The sequence below is a fragment of the Delphinus delphis genome, chromosome 9 (assembly GCF_949987515.2).
Source record: "Delphinus delphis chromosome 9, mDelDel1.2, whole genome shotgun sequence".
NCBI lineage: Eukaryota > Metazoa > Chordata > Mammalia > Artiodactyla > Delphinidae > Delphinus > Delphinus delphis.
The window spans coordinates 26,052,902-26,075,217 of NC_082691.1; the positions used below are offsets into that span (position 1 = coordinate 26,052,902).

A 22,316-nucleotide genomic window follows, 5' to 3' on the forward strand; every position below is an offset into this window, starting at 1 on the left:
TTTCATTATGGATGATCTGTCCATTGGTGAAATTGGGGTGTTAAAGTCCCCTACTATGATTGTATTACTGTCGATTTCCCCTTTTGTTGCTGTTAGCATTTGCTTTATGTATTGAGGTACTCCTATGTTGGGTGCATAAATATTTACAATTGTTATATCTTCCTCTTGGAGTGATCCCTTGATCATGATGTAGTGTCCTTCTTTGTCTCTTGTAATAGTCTTTATTTAAAGTCTGTTTTGTCTGATATGAGAATTGCTACTCCGGCTTTATTTTGATTTCCATTTGCATGGAATATCTTTTTCCATCCCCTTACTTTCAGTCTGTATGTGTCCCTAGGACTGAAGTGGGTCTCTTGTAGACAGCATGTATACAGGTCTTGTTTTTGTATCCATTCGGCCAGTCTATGTCTTTTGGTTGGAGCATTTAATCCATTTATATTTAAGGTAATTATCGATATGTATGTTCCTATTACAATTTTCTTCATTGTTTTGGGTTTGTTATTGTAGGTCTTCTCCTTCGCTTGTGTTTCCTGCCTAGAGAAGTTCCTTTAGCACGTGTTGTAAAGCCGGTTTGATGGTGCTGAATTCTCTTAGCTTTTGCTTGTCTGTAAAGGTTTTAATTTCTCCATCAACTATGAATGAGGTCCTTGCTGGGTAGAGTAATCTTGGTTGTAGGTTTTTCCCTTTCATCACTTCAAATATGTCCTGCCACTCCCTTCTGGCCTGCAGAGTTTCTGCTGAAAGATCAGCTGTTAACCTTATGGGGATGCCCTTGTATGTTATTTGTTGCTTTTCCCTTGCTGCTTTTAATATTTTTTCTTTGTATTTAATTTTTGATAGTTTGAATAATATGTGTCTTGGCATGTGTCTCCTTGGATTTATCCTGTATGGATCTCTGCCCTTCCTGGACTTGATTGACTATTTCCTTTCCCATATTAGGGAAGTTTTCAACTATAATCTCTTCAAATATTTTCTCAGACCCTTTCTTTTTTCTCTTCTTTTTCTGGGACCCCTGTAATTCGAATGTTGGTGTATTTAATGTTGTCCCAGAGGTCTCTGCGACTGTCCTCAATTCTTTTCATTCTTCTTTCTTTATTCTGCTCTGTGGTAGTTATTTCCACTATTTCATCTTTCAGGTCCCTTATCTGTTCTTCTGCCTCAGTTATTCTGCTATTGATTCCTTCTAGAGAATTTTTAATTTCATTTATCGTGTTGTTCATCATTGTTTGTTTGCTCTTTAGTTTTTCTAGGTCCTTGTTAAATGTTTCTTGTATCTTCTAAATTCTATTTCCAAGATTTTGGATCATCTTTACTGTCATTACTCTGAATTCTTTTTCAGGTAGACTGCCTACTTCCTCTTCGTTTGTTTGGTCTGGTGGGTTTTTACCTTGCTCCTTCATCTGCTGTGTATTTCTCTGTCTTCTCATTTTGCTTAACTTACTGTGTTTGGGGTTTCCTTTTCACTGGCTTCAGGTTAGTAGTTCCAATTGTTTTTGGTATCTGCCCCCAGTGGGTAAGGTTGGTTCAGTGGGTTGTGTAGGCTTACTGGTGGAGGGGACTGGTGCCTGTGTTCTGATGGATAAGGCTGGATCTTGTCTTTCTGGTGGGCAGGACTGCATCCGGGGGTGTGTTTTGGGGTGTCTGTGGACTTATTATGATTTTAGGCAGTCTCTCTGATAATGGTTGGGGTGGTGTTCCTGTCTTGCTAGTCGTTTGGTATGGGGCGTCCAGCACTGTAGCTTGCTGGTCGTTGAGTGGAGCTGGGTCTGAACATTGAGACGGAGATATCTGGGAGAGCTCTCACCAAATGATATTACAAGTGGCCTGGAGGTCTCTGATGGACCAATGTCCTGAACTTGGCTCTCCCACCTCTAAGGCTCAGCCCTGACACCCAGCTGGAGCACCAAGACCCTGTCAGCCAAACAGCTCAGAAGAAAAGGGAGAAAAAAAAGAAGAAAGAAAGAAAGTAAATAAAATAAGTGAAGTTATTAAAATAAAAAATTAAAAATATTATTAAAATAAAAAAGTAATTAAAAAAAAGAAGAGAGCAACCAAACCAATAAACAAATCCACCAATGATAACAAGCACTAAAAACTATACTAAAAAAAATGGATAGACAGAACCCTAGGACAAATGGTAAAAGCAAACCTATACAGACAAAATCACACAAAGAAGCATACACATACACACTCACAAAAAGAGGAAAAGGGGAAAAAAAAAAGAAAAAATATATATATAAAGGAAAAGAGCAACCAAATCAATAAACAAATCTACCAGTGATAATAAGCTCTAAATGCTAAACTAAGATAAACATAAAACTAGAAACAAATTAGATGCAGAAGACAAACCCCAAGTCTACAGTTGCTCCCAAAGTCCACTGCCTCAGCTTTGGGGTGATTCGTTGTTTATTCATGTATTCCACAGATGCAGGTACATCAGCTTGACTGTGGAGATTTAGTCCTCTGCTCCTGAGGCTGCACAGAGAAGTTTCCCTTTCTCTTCTTTGTTCACACAGCTCCTGGGGTTCAGCTTTGGATTTGGCCCTGCTGCTGCATGTAGGATGCCCTCTGGCGTCTGTTTGTTGCCCGGAGAGGAGGGGCTTAAAGGAGCAGCTTTAAGATTAGGGGGCTCTGGCTCACTCAGGCTGGGGGGTATGGAGGGGTATGGAATTAGGGGTGAGTCTGTGGTGGCAGAGGCCAGTGTGAAGTTGCAACAGCCTGAAGTGCACTGTGTGTTCTCCTGGGGGGAGTTGTCCCTGGATCTCAGGCCCCTGGCAGTGGCGGGCTGCACAGGCCCCTGGGAGGGGAGGTGTGGATAGTGACCTGTGCTCACACACAGGCTTCTTGGTGGCAGCAGCAGAAGCCTTAGCGTTTCATCCCCATCTCTGGTGTCCATGCTGATAGCCACGGCTCGCGCCCGTCTCTGGAGCTCATTTAGGCGGTGCTCTGAATCCGCTCTCCTTGCACACCATGAAACAATGGTCTCTTGCCTCTTCGGCAGGTCCAGACCTTTCCCCGGACTCCCTCCCAGCTAGCTGTGGCGCACTAGCCCCCTTAAGGCTGTGTTCCCGCAGCCAACCCCAGTCCTCTCCCTGTGATCTGACCTCCGAAGCCCGAGCCTCAGCTCCCAGCCCCCACCCATCCTGGCGGATTAGTAGACAAACCTCTCTTGGCTGGTGAGTGCCGGTCAGCCCTGATCCTCTGTGCAGAAATCTCTCCACTTTGCCCTCCGCACCCCTGTTGCTGTGCTCTCCTCCACGGCTCCGAAGCTTTCCCCCTCCGTCACCCACAGTCTCTGCCCATGAAGGGGCTTCTAGTGTGTGGAAACCTTTCCTCCTTCACGGCTCCCCCCGCGAGGTGCAGGTCCCGTCCCTATTCTTTTGTATCTCGTTTTTCTTTTTTCTTTTGCCCTACCCAGGTACGTGGGGAGTGTCCTGCCTTTTGGGAGGTCTGAGGTCTTCTGCCAGCGTTCAGTAGGTGTTCTGTAGGAGTTGTTCCACGTGTAGATGTATTTTTGATGTATCTGTGGGGAGGAAGGTGATCTCCACATCTTACTCCTCTGCCATCTTGAAGGTCCTCCTCCAGATCATATATATATATATATATATATATATTTTTTTTTTTTTTTTTTTTTTTTTTTTTTTTTTGCGGTACGCGGGCCTCTCACTGCTGTGGCCTCTCCTGCTGCGGAGCACAGGCTCTGGATGCGCAGGCTCAGTGGCCATGGCTCACAGGCCCAGCCGCTCCGCGGCATGTCGGATCCTTCCGGACTGGGGCAAGAACCCATGTCCCCTGCATCGTCAGGCGGACTCTCAACCACTGTGCCACCAGGGAAGCCCCAGATCATATATTTTTGAAAGCACATAATTTTCTTATAATTTTATGTAGTTCAAATTAGTCATTTATTTCTTAACATTGTAACAACTTTTAAGTAATTTTAAATAAGGGGAAATAACTTTTATAAAACAAATATTAAAAAGATGTTATAAAATTAAAGTATTTTAACTATTATTTTATATTTTTACATAGTACATTTTATTCTATATCTAACTACAAAAATTATATGTATAAACTTTGTGCTTTGATTTACACGTAGACATTTTGAAATGTCCACCTACAAGAACATTTTACAGTTGAAATAGTATTAAAGAACAAACATAAAAGTCTGTTTTTGCAACTGTGGCAGAATAACTTGAAAAGAGAAAAACTAGCTGATAATATATTTGAATTTTGATCTGGTAGATAGTAAACTTATGCAATACATGTAAAATTTCCTATATCCCTATTGTAGGGTGTTGGGGGGAGAGTTAAATAACCTTGAAAGCACGGTAATTAGATAAAGAATACATATGAAGATAATTAAACGAACATCTAAAAAGAAATTTTAAAATTACAGACTCAAATACCTACTAGTTAACATTAAAATAAAAATGTACCACACATATATAAACTACTACTTTTTTTTTCAGTAATATGGCTTTGACATGAGATTGCCTTGCAAGTGACTCATAAGCCCCATCAGGAACATTTGAGATTTGCTTCTGTGAATACAAAGGTGATTCCATCTGGAAAGTGGGTGACAGGGTTTCCAGTTTGCTGATTTCATTCACCCTTTTCTCTCATTCCGTTACAATTCCATATACCCTCAGAAAATTGTATTTGCTTGTATCATTTTACACCTCCATATGGACTGGATCCAAGCTGACAAATTCCATGCGTTGCATATCTTCTTTGAAGTTTGACTTTAGGAGTCTTTCTCTTAGCCTTATTTTAACTATCATCTTCCTTTCAATAATTTATTTTGTTGAGTTGTTTATGGCAGAAGGGCAATTCCAGTACCAGTTACTCAGTCATGGTTAGAAATTTTCATCTCTTGAGTCAGTTCATGTACAGTAATTTTTTTGAAACGCTTAGAATCAGGCATTCTGGTCATCTTTCTCATCCAGCAAAAACCAACTTCAGTCTCTATAAAGTCAATATTGTTGATACCTTCTCAAGAGGAAACAAAATTTGAGACCTCCACCTTATGCCCACTGAATCACAGATGCTTTCACACAGCATTGTTGGTATTTTCCAAACATTTTAGTGTGTTTGCCACTGTCTTTCAATGATTCTAGTTCATGTAACAAGTCCTCAAAAAGGTCTTTAATTCATTAAGAACCTACTTTCAGCGTATCACAAGTATGTCCATTCAATTCTGAATAAGAAATGTATTTAGTGATTCCAAATAAGTATGTATATATATTTAGGATACACAAGTGTGAAGGATGACACCATTTCTGAGCAGAGAACTTTAGCTGTACATTGGTATTACTACATGTGGTTTTCTGCACAGGTTGCCATAAATTTGGAGACTAAATATAACTCAACCAGAATATGGTTGAAAAGCATGAAACCTCATATATATGGGATATGTAAAGTTTTATTAATCTGGTCACATATGTTCTCCAATGCAGCAAAATCATTTTAGTTTCTCCTAAATAAAACAAAGGGAAAGCTGTTTTGTTTGGGTTTTTTTCTAGGCATAAGGCTGACTAATGTGAAAATCGAGGCTTAGCAATACTTTCCTTACTTGTGGATCCAGAAGAGTGTATTTTCAAACTCAAAGTTAAAAATCAACAATGAGATGTGGTTCTTCCATTCCCTTTGCCCTGCCCTTCTAACCCTGAAAGGGGAAAATACAATAAATCCAACCTCCTCAATTGCCAGAAGAACATCTCCATAAATCTACACAGCTGAGTTGTTGATTGAGAGTAGTTTTCTCTAATTTATTTTTTTTTAATCTCAAGGCTTTTCTAGGAAAGTCAGGGAAAGAAGGAATTATCATAAGAATTACTTGGAAAGTTAATTCCCCACTCCCAGTGCCAGGAAATATCTCCCTGAAAGTGGCAGTTTGGCTATAAAAATACTTCCAGAGGAGATCTAAATGAATAGAAAAGAGATAGTCTTTCCTCCTGCTAAATCTATTGAAGAGCTCCTCTAACCATGTCCCTTCTCCTCGGGCCCATAACACTTACTTCTCTGAGAAAGGCAAGACGAATTTAGGACCTCTTGCCATGACATTACTAAAATCTGTGTTCACATTATGTGTTAACTACCTAAATGTAATAGAGTAGAATTCAAAAGTGACAGGATACCATGTGCACTCCTGTTAAAGTGGGATGAAATAGGGAATAAAAAGGTGGAAAGTAAGTGTGGGGAGGGAATATTTATGAAGAACTAGGAAATGCATTTTCTTCTGGCAATTTGGAAAACTATTCAGATGAAATTGTCACCTTCATGGCCCAAAACTCCAAGTTTTATCCTTTGGCATACTGGCAAAGTTGTAAGGAATTTTTCCCTGGGAGGTCACAGAGAAACTTTCAAAAGATAAGAAAACTCTCCATTTGAGTCCCCTCATGCCTCTTTGAATTGCCCCAACACTTTTCACCTAAAACTTCATCATCACTACCCGCTAACTTCTTTTAAACAGTCCCTCTAGTTTTTTTAAACTAATTATCTCAATGTTTTTTATTTACATCCCTAAAGACAATGATACAAGTTGCAGTAAGTTTTGGTTGTTGGCCAACTTCTATTCTGAAAATTCCTCCACTCCTCTTGTAAGAAAAAAAAAAGTTTACTCTGAATATTGTAAAATATTAGAGAGATAAAAAGTTAATCTAATTGAATTTTAGTTCTTAAAGTTCAACTGTTCATAAGATGAGAAAATATAAATTCCATAACTAAAGCCACTGTGGATTCTAAAAGATCTCAGTTTATGTGTTCTCCCTTACTCATATTTCCATCAAATAGAGCTAAGTCTGCTGTTGCAATGAGTTAAAACTAAAATCAAGCTTACAATTTTAAGAGTACATTGCATTGAATACAAAAAAGATGATGATAATGAGTCCATGCTATATTTGGAAAATTATTCTAAGAACGAAATGAAGCAACTTACTTGCAAGTGAATGGAAGTCCTTTATTCCTAATACATCTATTGGCACATTGGTCTGCAGTGTTCATTTTTTTTGTTTTTATCTTCAGTAATGGGTCTTCTTTAATTAGAGTAGTCTTTGCTGACTTTTTGAATTCATGAAGTGTGTTTCTTCTTTTCTTCTGTCCTTCTATTAATAATAATATTTTTTTAAAAACATAGGGGAAAAGCTTTTAAGGCTCATATAGAAAAAAATATCCCTAAGAATCATCTACGAGGTAATGATTTTATCTGACAACATACCAGACCTCCAGGGGTTGGGGGGTGGAGTAATATGGGTAATGATACTCTCAGATACTTAAGAGCAAGAGAGGAATAGTTAATCAGTGAAGAAAAAATAACTTCACATACAGAGTCATTCATCTACATTCTTTCAAATGAAGGATGCTTTTAAAAATTAGGACAGAGTTCACTCTTAAGAAATAAATAACATGGTATTCTCCAAACAGTATGAAAGGAAGTGCCAGGACATATCATATCATGCTCTATAATTAAATCTGTCATTTCCTTCTACAATTGGTCCTTATGTAAATTATAGTACTAATTAGATAAGCCAAGTCAATGACAGGTGAGAAACTTCTCACTAAAAATGGTGCACTGGGTAAATTCTTCTGACTTGGTCTTTAAAGTATTTCATACTATTCATATTCTAGCCCTTTCATTTCCTGCATAAGTGTTTTCTGTGCTTTTGGGCACTATTTCTCAGTATCACTGAAGTGTTTGTTTTGAAATCAAGCCAAATGTTGTAAATCAAATGTATGTAAAACTTCATCCTTTAATGTAGCAATATCATTTTTCTTCATCAAAGTATTGTACCAGGCCCCTAGATAGCATGAAGCCTCCTATTAAAAAGCTGAAGAGCAAAGCTAAAACATCCCAAGAGACTTAATCTTATGGATAACTTCAGAATATGAAGAACTTGCTTCTTCATTATTAATTTGCCCAAAGTTACCTGGTTTCTAATGATAATCATCTCTTCACAATGAGGATCAAATTGTCTAAGAGACTGCAGCTGTTGTAGAACAAGGATGGATATAATTGTGCCCCTCCCCTGCCTGTCAATTCATTTGAATACCCTTATAACAAAGGCAGTAATAATACGTACATTTTTAAGATATGAAACCAAGACACGGGAAAGTTGATGACTTAGAAGATCTGATTGAAAATCCAGCTGCCTGGCTTCAGAGCCCCCACTCTTAAACACGTATGATGCCATCTCTCTCTAAGACTTGCTAAGAAAGCATGTGGAAATAACGGCTTGTAAACAGTTTCTGAAGATTTGCTTAAAGCTATCAGTAGAGAAGTGACTTGGATGGCAGAACAGGAAATCAATTCTTGTCTTTAAACGTGGTGAAACGTGCCAAGAAAAGAGGGTGAAAATTTTTCTGCAGAAAATTTGGAAATATGGCTTAACAGAGTGAGGTACCAAGAATGCCATCATACTCTTAGGTCTGCCAGCAACCACTGGCTCCAGTTGTTTTATTAAACATGGAGATGCTACCCATTAATATCTATCCTAACCTGAAGTCCACAGTAAATAAGAGAAAACATGAATTCCTCTAAATTTTGGTTCTCTATAAAACTCCAGAACACAGTCCCCAAAAGACTGGTACTAATTTCTGTAATAACGCTTTCATTTTCTTTTCTTTTCTTTTCTTCAACTTTTCTTTGCCCTATAAGATGGAATGGCTATGGTAGAACAGGTATAATTTAAAAGACATCTTAACATAGAAATTCAGTCAACCAAATAATCCTTCAACATGTTATTTATTGAGTGTGGACCAAACGCCTTGCATAACGTTGGCAGACTGATGATAATTCTGGCATTCTTATTGACTTGCCAAGTGACTTTGTTTAATTACCTTAAATGCTAATATCCCATTACTCAATTTACAAAATGAAAGTTATATTATATGTGAACTAAAAGGAGCTATTTAAACTACAATCATTTGGAAATCAATTTGGGTTAAAAATGTTATGAATATGCAAAGTTTTAGTTTTGTTTTTGAAATTTCATCCTTTAATTTCTGGCATAAGAGAAGAAACCGTTATTCTCCCAAGCAAAGAAGTGGTATTAGTCTTTTCAAATTTTGGTTTCTGCCACAGGACCATGTTAATGGGAGATACGTTTCTCCACTAAGAGTTTCCACTTCTTTTGACATTAGTGCACTCTTTCTTAGGTGCTGTGAAATGTTTCACAGCATAAAAATCATTTGAGTTCCTGTATAAATTGGAATACTTCTCAGAAACAAATAGTGGTTAATGGACGCAGAAAATCTATTCAAAAAACTATCTGCCAAAGTGGAAAAATTGTGGTATATATATATATATATGTATGTATGTATATATATAATATGTATATATATGTGTGTATATATATACATATATATGTGTGTATATATATACATATATGTGTATATATGCACATATATATAAAATAAATTCAATTAACTAAAAGTATAGGATTAAAATTGGCCTAATGTATTATGTATTTATTACCTATGTTTAAGTGTGAGAGAAGAACATAAAACTAAATTTTAAAAGTCTAAGACAAACATTGAGTTCAGACATGTATTTTACCAATTACCAAATAAAATAGAATACCTGGTCAATGCTCTGGTTTCTTTTCTCAGAACCATACAACATGAAGGAAGGCACTGAGGATGACTAGAGAAAAGTGGTTTCTGTGGGATCGTTGATTATATTTAATTCTGCAGATCCTCAGCTGTCCTATTGAAATGTGTTAATGCCTGGCTGTACGTCATAAAAATAGTCTACTCTTGCTTGCTGATAAACTTTCGATCACTACCTTTCATCTAAAGATCAAAAAGTATCCTGAAAAGCAAATAAATCTATGATTTCCCTTTACTAGATAATAAATAGGAGAGAAAAGCTTGTCTGGGGCTACAAATCTAATCAGGGGCAATCAGAACCAGATACTAAGATTCCCTTCTCACTCTTTATTTCTCATGACTTAGAAGCTTTCCCTTATAATTCAGTCATATCATTAGGTCAGTAACTAATTATTCAAAAATGCGAAGTTCAAGCTAGTTGTACGTCATGTAATCCACACATCAATAAAATTAATTCCTTCTTCAATAAAAGAAAAATTCAAAACAGAAGTCATTCAAAAAACAGCATCTGAAAATAAAATTCCTTTGCTGAAAATACTTTTAACTTTCTCTTCCATATGTATTAACAACTGATGCTTGTTTTAACAACAGTTAAAAAACAAGCTTAATTTGGGAAGAAACTCAAAAATATCTTTGGATCAGATTTTTCCCTACTATTTTTTGTGCATGACTGCTAGTTGAAGTTTATAAACAAAACATTGAAATGAAATCAAAGGGTAAGAGATCACTGCAACTTTGTCATGCTTTCTTATATTTTAAATTGCAACTCCTTTTCCCTCTTCCCTCAGTATGGGAAAACATTCTGTAGCTATATTTCCTGAAGAAACCAAAGTCCCTATTTTAAAACTGAAATCATTAGGCTCTTAGTGAAAAGCTACAAACAGAAAGTAGGGTCAAATGTATCAAGGTGCTTGAAGAAAGACACATTTCTCCCTCTGGTCCCTGGGCCTCACACTCATTTCTCTCAGTACCTCATATATTTTCTTCTCTGTATGGACTAACCATTGACTTCAAAGAAAAATCATGCAAAGGAAAGGATTTGCAGGGTGTGGAAAGAAGCAGGAATCTGGCTCCACATATTCTGAGAAATCTACCCACATGATTAGTGATTAACAGCTTGAAGTGGCAAGATGTTAAGATGAAAGTACACAAATAATTAATGGAAGGGAATGGTGGTGACTGGGGATTTACTTCCCAAAGGCAAAAATCATAAATACAAGTCCAAATCTTCATTTCTATTATCTAGGACTTGGGTTTCACAAGTGGACAATTTTCATCCCTTCTTTAGAGAAGGGAACAATATCATAAATAAAGATGTCAGGAAGGGATCAAGTCAGATTTAAATCAAATGTTGGTATTTGAGAAGCAGCATAAGTATCTCTTCCAAAAAGATTTACAAATGAAATGATGTTCAGTGTGAGAATAGGGACCTCCCTAGATATTTCCCTCCTCCTACTTCCATGCCACTTCCTCATTCATCCTCCTCCTGGTCTCTTCCTTCACTGTCTGTTTCTGCCTGCAGCTCTCCTCCACACACCAACTAAAACAACCACACTTCAGTCAGGTATCTTGTCAACTCAGAACCTTCCAGCTGTGACCCATAATGTTTAAAATAGTGTAATTTAGCATGATATTCAAGCGTACGTGCTAGTCTCTCTTACTTTTCCAAACCCAGGCCATACTCCTCCTCAGGTACTCAGTACACCAGCCCTACATGATTGCCTGTCCTCGCTTCGGTACCTTCAGCCACTTTGTGTTCCTCTGACTTAAGTAATGACCGTACTACTACCTGTATTTTCACACTCAACTTGAGTATTGCATACTCCCTAAACCTGGTTCGATCTTCTGAACTAGAAATGAACTCTCAACCGTAACATAATAATACTTCTAACACAGAATTGTTCTTACTTAGCAAAATGGATTTTTTAGAGCGAGTTTCAGTTGATTTCATCGCTGCTGTATTCAATATAAATAAAAGGGAAAAATGCACATTGCATATTTCATTCACATAGATTTGGGTAGGAATCTCAGCTCTATCCAATATGTAAGATAATAAGAAAAAAATTAAGATCTTTAACTTCAGTTTCCTCATGTAAGATGAGTCAATCCAGTAATGCCAATCTTATTAGAATTAAATAAGCTTTGTTTTAGAACTTGGTCCATAACAGTCGCTCAACAAATGTAGGTTTCATCATCAAAAAATCTACAAACAATAAATGCTGGAGAGGGTGTGGTGAACAGGGAACCCTTTTGCACTGTTGGTGGGAATGTTAATTGATGCAGCTACTATGGAGAACAGTATGCAGGTTCCTCAAAAAACTAAAAATAGAGCTATCATATGACCCAGAAATCCCACTACTGGGCATATACCCTGAGAAGACCATAATTCAAAAAGAGTCATGTACCAAAATGATCATTGCAGCACTATTTACCATAGCCAGGACATGGAAGCAAGCTAAGTGTCCATCGACAGATGAATGGATAAAGAAGATGTGGCACATATATACAATGGAATATTACTCAGCCATAAAAAGAAATGAAATTGAGTTATTTGTAGTGAGGTAGATGGACCTAGAGTCTGCCGTACAGAGTGAAGTAAGTCAGAAAGAGAAAAACAAATACCGTATGCTAACACATATATATGGAATCTAAAAAAAAAAAAAATGGTCCTGAAGAACCTAGGGGCAGGACAGGAATAAAGACGCAGATGTAGAGAATGGACTTGAGGACACGGGGAGGGGGAAGGGTAAGCTGGGATAAAGTGAGAGAGTGGCATGGACATATATACACTACCAAATGTAAAATATATAGCTAGTGGGAAGCAGCCGCATAGCACAGGGAGATCAGCTCCATGCTTTGTGTCCACCTAGAAGGGTGGGATAGGGAGGGTAGGAGGGAGACGCAAGAGGGAGGAGATATGGAGATATATGTATATGTATAGCTGATTCACTTTGTTATAAAGCAGAAACTAACACACCATTGTAAAGCAATTATACGCCTACGCCAATAAAATGTTAAAAGAAAAATGAAGGTATTGGGGTGCAGAGTCAGTAAAAGAAACAAAACAAAACAAAAAAAACAAATGTAGGTTTCTTTCTCGCTTGTTCATCTGTACATCTCCCACAGCCTCCTTGATAGTAGGTGCTCATTTAATGTTTTGTTGTTGTTGTTAGAGGGGATTGGATATTTGTATCCAGTGTAGGTGGGAGTGGACAGAGGATAATCCTATGTAAACCAATTCCTATAAAGATGGCTTGGGTCTATTATATTGAACATTTCTTTAAGTTTTTTGAAACTTCTCTAAAAATATCTCCATAATATATTCTGCTCATAACTGGTTGTCACCTCATTATAGTATCCACTTCTTTTCAAATATTGTCTTATTTCACAATAGGTAAAAAAGCAGACTCATAAGCTAAATCAAAAAGTATAACCTAAGCAAGTAACAACAAAATTCTAAATGTTCAATGTTAGATGATATAAAAAAGAACAGACTTTCTTTATATGTTCTAAGAGGACTATCCATGTTTTCCACTTTGAGGAATGTAATTTTTTTTAAAAACTATCAAAATAAAGTTGCCACCCAGACAAAGGCAGACCCTATTTTGTTAACAATTTTAGCATTATCCACTTTAGGAATTATTCTATTACTTGTAATTCCCAACTGGCCTCTCCTTGCCTGCGGCATACTCTTGGGCTGCATTCCCCCTATCCTCAGGAAACGCAGTCATTTCAACATTAGCCAAAATGAAATATAATTACAAATGTATATCTCCTGCCAAAACTTCGCAATGCATGCCAAAAACAAATAGACATTGTCTATGGTTGATCTACTGTTTGGGTTTTCCACACTGTGTTCCCCATGCATAAGCACAGATGATTCCAGGTAACCATATTCTACTTCAGCCCATCAACATTTTGATCTTTGAAAATGAAACTCCTCAAAATATTAGCTGTCATTTCAATTTATACTCAGAATCCCACAAAGCAGCAATGTCATATAAGAATCAATTTTAACATGACCCATCTCAAAGGTGATAACCTGCTAGATTGAACTTTTTTTTTTTCACCTCTTCAGAAATCTAACATAAATGTTCTCGAACTGACACTTGCCACACAGCATTGTTTTCCAAAAGGGACATCACAAAATCGAAGAAAGCCAGGTGGGACTGATTTTCCTCATCATTTTGCAAATTCTTGGTGTTTTCAACCTTTGTATTACATTGGAAACTAGATTGGAGGTCTGATAGATGTCATATTTAACTTATCTCAAAAGATATAACTGAGATATTTCTCTGTCTTATTTAAAAAAACTATGTCTACTGTCTGGGCATTTATTCCATTCTTTTATTCCCCTGTGCCCACCTATGATGCTCACTACCTTCTCCCGTTGGCATCCCAGCCACGACAATGATAACACAACCAAATACAGATGTTTCCTCTTGCCCTGATAACAACAGAAAACTTCCCAAAGCAGCAAATGAAACCTCTAAACTTCCAGGCAATATGAACTCCCAAGCAACTCCTTCCCAACCTGTAAATTCTGGGGAGAAAATGGGAGACTGAAAGGAGCATTTCTACAGCTATAATCAGTCACACAATTTTTGCCTCCTTGGCCCTGCAGTTTCAAAAGGGCAGGCATCCATACCCAGAAAGAATGAGACCTTAGGAGAGAGGCTTTCTCTTTCATTTTTATAACATGCATATACTCAGACTTTAATCTGCCTTCTCCAAATGAAAATTATTAAGTCATGATTTGGCCCTGAATGTTGACTTGAGTGATGTGGGGTAGTGGATTGTCATGGAAAATTCTCCTCTGGGAAAAAAAAAAACCATGTCCCTGCTGTACTGACCATCACTTTCCCCCCCTCTCTTCAGCTTTAAATTTATCCAAACCAGCAAAGCTCAGCCAGTGTTAGCATCTCGCTCCCATCCCACCATCCCTATCAGGCTAAGTGAGAGGGGGCTGGATCAATGGGGAGGGGGATGGAAACAACAGAGGGGATGCTAAGTATCTTTTTAAATGCTTTTCAAACAGAAAGAGAATGTCAAAAGAAAGCTGAATGAGAGATTTTAAAAACCCATACCACATACAGAGTTAAGGAAGGATGCTGGGAATCGGGTAAAGAGAGAGCATTAGGAAAAGGAGATGTTAGCAAGAGAGAGTTAAAGAAGAAGAAGAAGAAGGAAGAAAAGAGAAAACTAACCTGCATAGGGGATGGCAATGGGAAACAGGAGGTGGAGGAGGACGTGCTGCAGCAGTAAGACTGGCAGAAGTTTGGTCACCCACATGGTGCTGCTGGATGTGCTGGCGGATCCCACTGGCGATGCCTGCGTGAAAGAATCCTGTTCCGACTCAGTGCCTAGAAGAGCCCGTCGGCTCTGAGCTGCTTTTTATTGCGATGAGCTAAGTTTGTTGTGTGATTAACTGGAAAGATCTAGGTCTGAACTCCCTCTTACGGTAAGAAACTGTTTAACAACAGCCCTTTACTCTCTTCCACCCCCCTCCTTTCCTCACCACCCCCCACCCCCCAACAGCACCAAACAGATCCCAGCTCCCCACGACCCCACCCCCACTCTGCTGAGGAAAGAAACTTACAAAGAGAAGGTCACCTGGCCTGAGGCCAGCTTCAATTTGGAAGTTGGAGCTCCAGATCCCAGTGGCTCCTATCCGAGCAGGGAAAGGAGCTGCAAGGCTCAGCCCAGTAGCTAAATCAAGGCACAGGCAGAGGACCAATTCGCTAAATTTAAAACAGGAAAATACACGTGTTTACATCTCTATTTGGGAAAAGAGGAAGGGGAAGCAGCATAAGAAGAAAGCAAAGCACTGCCTTTCTGTCAAATGTGCGTCAGCTCCTAATCTCTCTCGTTTCACTACTGGAGCAATCCAGGGATTCCAAACACGGACACAGGCTCCCCAGGTGGTCAGAGCCCGGGAAAGAGGGGGGAGGCAGGCTGGCAGGCAGAGCGCAGACAGTTCCAGCCCAGGTAGCAAGAGGTCCGGTGAGAAAAGGGTATGTTATTGTGGGGTAAAAATAAATAAACAAGCAAAACAAAAGCACCCACATTGTCAGGCAGGAAAATTGCCCCTGCCCAATGGGCTCAAAGCAGGTAGCTTTTTTCAGAAGCTGAGCTAAGCTCCCCAGTCACCACAAAGGTACCAAAAGCACATAGAAGAAATGTGTCTGATTTGGGGTCTGTGATAAAATCTGGTCATGTACTCCTCTTAAAACGTCTAAGACATTGGGATCACCCACTGCCTCTCCCTGACAGATAAATGTGGCATGGATTAGATGTCCTTGTGCACACACACACATACACACTCACACATGTGGGTAACTTCTAAGACTGACTTTCACTGGAAATCTCTTAAGGGGGCTGAATTCATAAATAATTCATACCCCTCTCTTCTCTAGCTCCGTCCCACCTGCATGCGCTCAGCAGCCTCCCTAAATCTAAGCGGAGAGAGGAGGAGCTTGCACTGGGGTGGCGGTGGAGATAAGGGACAGACACTTGTTATCTAGAGATTTGTCTTTGCACCTTGAGGTGATGCTTTGATTACTTTAGGTAAGAGCTTGCTTTATTTTTAATGGATTTGGGAGGATAGTTGCCCCTGTGTATCTCTGAAATGGGTACAGGTAGGAACAGTGTCTCTGTCCACAGAAGAAAGGAAAGTGGGCATAATGTGGAATGTCTCTGGAGCAGTGTGCAGCTGTACAGAGATGGTAGTGGGCGAAATTAAAACCATCCACAGACAGCCTTCCCTGCACAGTGCTCACTCATCCTCCAGTTCCGTCCACCCCCACCTCCAGAAAGAACCTAAGGTTGGGGGAGAGCTAGAGAAGCTAGTGATTAAGAACTAGTTTTGAGGAATCCACTTCATCTTACCTTTTCCTATTGTTAATCCTTCTCTTTGATCATTTTCTCCTTATAGAAACAAAACCAAGCAAACTTAAAAATCATTTGTCAGCCTATTTTACTTTCCTTTTCACTTTCTATTACAATGCTCAATTTCAGTATATTGCGTGACCATGATTCTGAATTGCCCCATGGTATCTCCTGTGCTTTACTAGGGATTCAGACGCCTTTTAAAGAAGCTAGATTTTTCTGTAAGTAAATTCTTATAGGTAAAGAATGAAGACCAGTCTTTCTATTTGTTTTCTCTTTCTCAGAGAAAACAGAATCAGGGCCATAAGCATAATTGCAATTATCATTATAGCTTGGGGCAAAATCTATCCTGGATAAGAGATTCAGGGCACTGAAAAGACATTGAATAAACTTATTTAACAGGTCACATATTTTCACAATTTTTTATTGGCACATTAAATATAATAAATGCTTAACCTTATTTAGAATTATTTACTTATATTTCTATTTTGACAGGTTATTTGATTTATCTATACTGAAATGACAGCTAATATGCATTGAGTTTTTAGTGTATGCTAAGCATTGTACCAAGTACTCTTAAAAAGATTCTTATTTAATCCTTACAATAAACCTACATTAAAAAGAATTATTATCATTCCCACTTTATAGTTGAGGAAACTTAAGTAAATTATTATTATTATTAAATAACTTGTTCAAGATCCCAAAGGAATAAAGACTCAGGTGGGAGAGTTGAACATTGTTGGTCACAACCCATAGGATGGGGTTAACTTCTGTAAACCTCATAAGAAGAACCACATGTCTTTTGTACAAGATTATAATCACTAAAATTAGCCTAAGACCAAACATAGGAGATGCTTAATAATAATTTACAAAACAAACCAAAATATAAACAATTTAAAATTTCCCAAAACTATGATAAATTACACAAATAAAATAATGAATTGTGCTGTTATTTTACTTTGTCTTGATAATACTTTTTCTTTCTAAATTATAATAATGATGTTTTCCCCATGCCCTGCTCTTACCTTTATACTCCTTAGGTGTTAAACTGTGTAAATCCCCAAAACTGTTTCTGAAAAATTTTTGATGAAACAAAATATAAGGAGAATACTTTAAATGCTATAATTTGTGTAATTACTTAAATACAGGATAGATATTCATTGCCCATATAATATCATTTTAAATCTTTCATAAGTTTAAGGTCTCTAGTATTCCATGTAAACTGGATTGATTGAATGGAAAAATGTACGCCCCTGTAGTTTTTTTTAAAGCCTGCACTTGGTTCCCCCCCAAAAAGAAAAGAAAGGTCCTTGTCGTCAAAAGCCTCCTGTTTCTCAAGCACCAGTGATGTTTGCATTTACATCAGAGTGAAACTGATAGGACTTTGTGCTCTGCAGACCACTAATGAGTTCTGCACTCTTGGACTAGTCGTTTCATTTATTAAGTGATTGGCACATACGTGATACCATTCTGTTTGCTACTGCTACTCCTGTAGACTCAGTTTAGTCGTATGCCTGGTTTCAAATCCCAGTTACAATTGAGAAAGTTAATTAATCTCCCTAAAACTCAGTTTCCCTACCACTAAAGTGGGATACTCTGTAGCAGGTATTGATACTTGGCTCAGCATTTCAAATGTGTTATCTCACTTACCCACCCACCCCTGAACAGAAGCTATATAAGTATAAGAGGTAAGTATTATTATTGTCTCTGATTTACAGATTTAAAAAACTGAGATTTAGAGATCATAAGTAACTCGCTTTAGGTTAAATTGCCAATAGCATGCGATTCTAAGCCACAGCTATCCAGGTGTCAAGTCACTGCTATCAAATACTATGCCACACGGACAGATCCAGACTGAACGATTTTCAACCTTCTTCCTAGCTTTAAAATTTCATTATTCTACTTATATGAATTCTTTAGTGGTCACTATACTTTTATGCAATTCTTGCCTTCAATGTAAGAAAAAAAGTACCTGTGTCATCTTTGAGATGGCTTATCTTTCCCATGCAACCATATCTTCTCATTCTTTCCCTACTTATTTGTTCCACCCTCTAAATGGTAATTTTTCATCTGTAGGCCTCACCACTAAACAATTGTGTTGATTACCTTTAATGTAGGAAATATTGCAAAATTCATTATGATTTGTATTGATTTCCTTTAGATAATACAGCTCATTTCAGAGCATGTACATAAAGTGTTAGTCGACACATTAATTTGCCTTGACTTATATCCAAGGTGCTACCGTCTGAATGTTTGTGTCCCCCCAAAAATTCAAATATTGAAATCTTAACTCCCAAAGATGATAGTATTAGGTAGTATTAGGTAGAGTCTTTGGGAGGTGCTTTGGGAAAGGGATTAGTGCCTTTATAAAAGAGACTCCAGAGAGATTCTTTGCCTCTTCCACCATGTGAGGACACAGCAAGAAGGCACCATCTATGAACCAGAAAGTAGGCCTTCACTAGACACCAAATCTGCTGGTGCCGTGATCTTGAAATTCCAGCCTCCAGAACTGTGGGAAATAAATTTCTGCTCTTTATCACCCACCCACTCTGTGGTGTTTTGTTGTAGCTGCTCAAAAAGACTAGGACACAGGTACCTTTAACAGTAGCTCCTAGTGAAGGAGTATATGTTCTAGGGATAGAAAATGTTTATTGGGTAATTGCTGTTCAGAAAACAAAATTTAAAAGTGTCTAATGTCTAACACTGAGTACTAGTTCAACTAAAACTTTGGAGCAGATAGAAAACATTTATAAATAAGTGAAGCAGAATCAGAAAACAATATGATAAAAGTAGGCATGATAGCATGTTTATTTGAAAATTTCTTCAAGACAGGGTACAATGGCCATGTAAAAACCTCACCCTGTGCTGTCAGCATGTTAGCCACAAGCCATATGTGGCTATGTAAAAACTTAAGTAAAATTAAAACTAAACTTTCAAAGTTGCACTATCAATGTTTCAAATACTTAACCGTCAAATGTATGTCGCTCCCATCATGAACAATGCAGATACGGAATATTTCCATCATTGCAGAAAGTTCTATTAGATAATGTTTATCTAGTCTAAGATGTCATTTAAATGTCTTTTTAATGTGATTGTAGGCTCAAGCAGAAGGGTAGAGCAAAACAATGGCTGTTAAAGATGAAAGAAAAAGAATACTAAAAATTAATCTGTACGTTGGTGACATTTACTTTGAAATCCCCCAACTTTCTTTCTATTAGTATTTTACATAGTTTGAACAAGTATAACAGGACTCCAAATTACTTTGTCTTTTGAACAGAAGACAGGTCATTGTTCGGAGGATATGTCAGGCGCACAGGACAGACCAAGCACAGAAAAATTTGTCGTGAGAAAATGTTTTTAAAATAGGTATTTTTAACAAAACACCTGTCTACTAAGGAATGTGATACAACCCATACATTCAAGTATAGGGTCTCTGGGAAAGTGGTAGGTCTTTGTCTATTACATTTTTTAAAAAAATGACCTAATTGAAAACGGCTGGCAGGACTTTAGGATGCATTATAGATGTAACGTAAAGTTTTTAAAGTTAATTCAACATTGATTTACCACTAAAAAGGTTAATGTTTACTCAATCAAATCATAGGCTCAACCCTTACCCCTGACTTTTGCCACACTCCCAGGAAATCTGCTGCAGAATTTGTGGTAAGACCACAAGGCAACATCCAGGAAAATGACAGTAACATCATCACAAGGTAGGAATGGTCCAGTGTGTGAAAAAGCAGGGTTATTTTTTCTGTAGAAATGTATCATACATACTTAAGCAGAAATCTTCATTTTTCTTCATGCAGTTCATTAATGTCTATAAAGCAATTGCAGGGTATGTTAGAAAAAATTCCTCTGAAACCAAAAGGACAGTCATGATTAGAGCTATCCCTTGCCTTTGGGGAGTAAAGAGAAGATAGGCATTGAGAACACCAGGAAATCTGAGCTAAAACTAAACTATGATGCTGCATTTTCAGTTTTCTTTTTTGAGCCACGAGGGGCCATTCTTTGAATCCAGGGGGCCTCGTTAACTAACACTTATCACCTTGTGTTTAGAGGCCAGCGTTTATGTATTTCCAGGTGTTGGCTGCTTTGTTAAATGTGGAGTGCCCCCAAACTTATAAAGCCTAAGTATTCCACACCTGGTACATTGGACACTGACGTATTAGTAAAATGTATGAATTTAGGGAATCATGTCTTTTTTCTGAGTTTAGAATCCCACAGTGATAAAATCATTAGTATAAGAAAACAAATATTCACAGTAAGGAATTTTTCAAAGCGACTGTTTGATCCATTTATTTTTTACATCTAAAAAGCCACACAATAAAATTGAGGTTTCCTTTTTATTATCTATACATGTTGCATGTTTATTGTGGTCTTGGGGATATCTGAGGGCAACTCCGTTTACCAGATGGCACTCAATACCAGGAATTATATTTCAAACTTGAGAGAAAAAGGCTTCACCTGGTTGAGTACTGCTTTCACATGAATGTGGACGTATGTGTGTTGGGGGGTGCGGGGGGGGGGGAGTGTTTTTTCCTTATAATATTCTATACTGTACATAGCTCATCTGGTCTATTGGCCCTACTTATGAGTTACTTAAAGAGCTATTTAACTAATGCTATGATAGCATGGTCCCATATAACATAATAACCTTGGTAATTTTTTTAAATGACTGAATTTCTATCTAGTTTGTTTGTAAGGCAATGGGGTTTAGGTTGTTAAGCAAGCTTACCCTTAAATTCCTAATCTATGAGCCTGGGACTCCTTACTCTAAACGGTAGGGTCCTTGGCTGACTTCTTACCCCTTTCAAGTTTGGGACTATTTGTACTCACTGGACCCCTGGAGACTTTATAGAGCCAAATCCATCAGAAACATCACTTTTTACTGGCAATGCGGCATTGAATATGAGGAGGCAAATTCATGGTTCCTGAAACTTTTTTTTTTTAATTGCTAAATTTATATGCTGTTTCAATTCACAATATTAGGGGAAAATAACAAACTTATGTAAAATGCCAGCCTTAAAGGACAGATGAAGTATGTTGCTGGATGCTTTAATCTAATCCTGAATGACGGGAGAAAAATAACTCTAGAATGAACCAAGTGTTCTCACCCTGAAACTCTAAAACAGAATTCCACCTCATTTATTGAATAGGTGATGACATTTAGCAGGACACCCACAATGGAGAACACTCGATTATAGCTATCTTAAACTTTTATTTTTTATTTTTATGAATAAGAGAGGTTATAACCTCCTTTTAAAAGTAAATAAAATAATTTCTTTAGCTATTCTATCCAACCCCAAAACAATATATTTATCATAACATTTCTTGTGTTTAAAGGTATACTAATATTTTTTCCAGGTTTTAGGTTTTGTTTTGCTTTTTTTCTCCCTAACTTTTTGCTCAGAAACAACTTCCTAACTCTCCGAAGTGCTATTTCATGTTATGGTTATTCTGCATCATCTGACAAGTTAATTATCAGAAAAAAAACAGTGTCTTGCTTAATTTTTAATTCAGGATTTCTATACAATATATAACCTTAAGGCCCTACAATTTAACATTCCTTATTATGGATTTATTTAATTCTTTCTTAATGTATGCAAAGAGTGCAAAGTCAAGACTAGCTAGTTCAAGTCCTAATTATTTCACTTACTGAGCAAACTGGAAAAATTAATTCACTCTATTCATTGGCAAACTGATTAAAATTAGGGTTGTAATAATTTTTTTAAGTGAAAGCAAGTTTATTCAGGGAGATACACACTTCATAGATAGTGGGTGGGCCATCTCAGAAGGCAAGAGTCCCCGAAATATGGGGTGGT

At 37.7% G+C, this 22,316-nt stretch overlaps 1 protein-coding gene across 3 annotated transcripts in view; it reads right to left on the reverse strand.

Moving 5' to 3' along the window:
- Positions 1-15,056, reverse strand: part of HGF (hepatocyte growth factor) — an 83,201-nt gene extending 68,145 nt beyond the window's left edge. For 2 of the 3 annotated variants that reach the window (XM_060020336.1, XM_060020335.1), the window contains exons 1-2: positions 14,814-15,056; positions 6,938-7,103 (exon numbers count right to left, since the gene is read on the reverse strand). In XM_060020336.1, coding sequence (XP_059876319.1) covers positions 6,938-7,103; positions 14,814-14,898 — 251 coding nt within the window. In that variant the 5' untranslated portion in view covers positions 14,899-15,056. Of the gene's footprint in view, positions 1-6,937; positions 7,104-14,813 lie in introns of those variants that run through there. The other variant, XM_060020337.1, reaches the window with a different exon arrangement.
- Between the last annotated feature and the right edge of the window lie 7,260 nt (positions 15,057-22,316).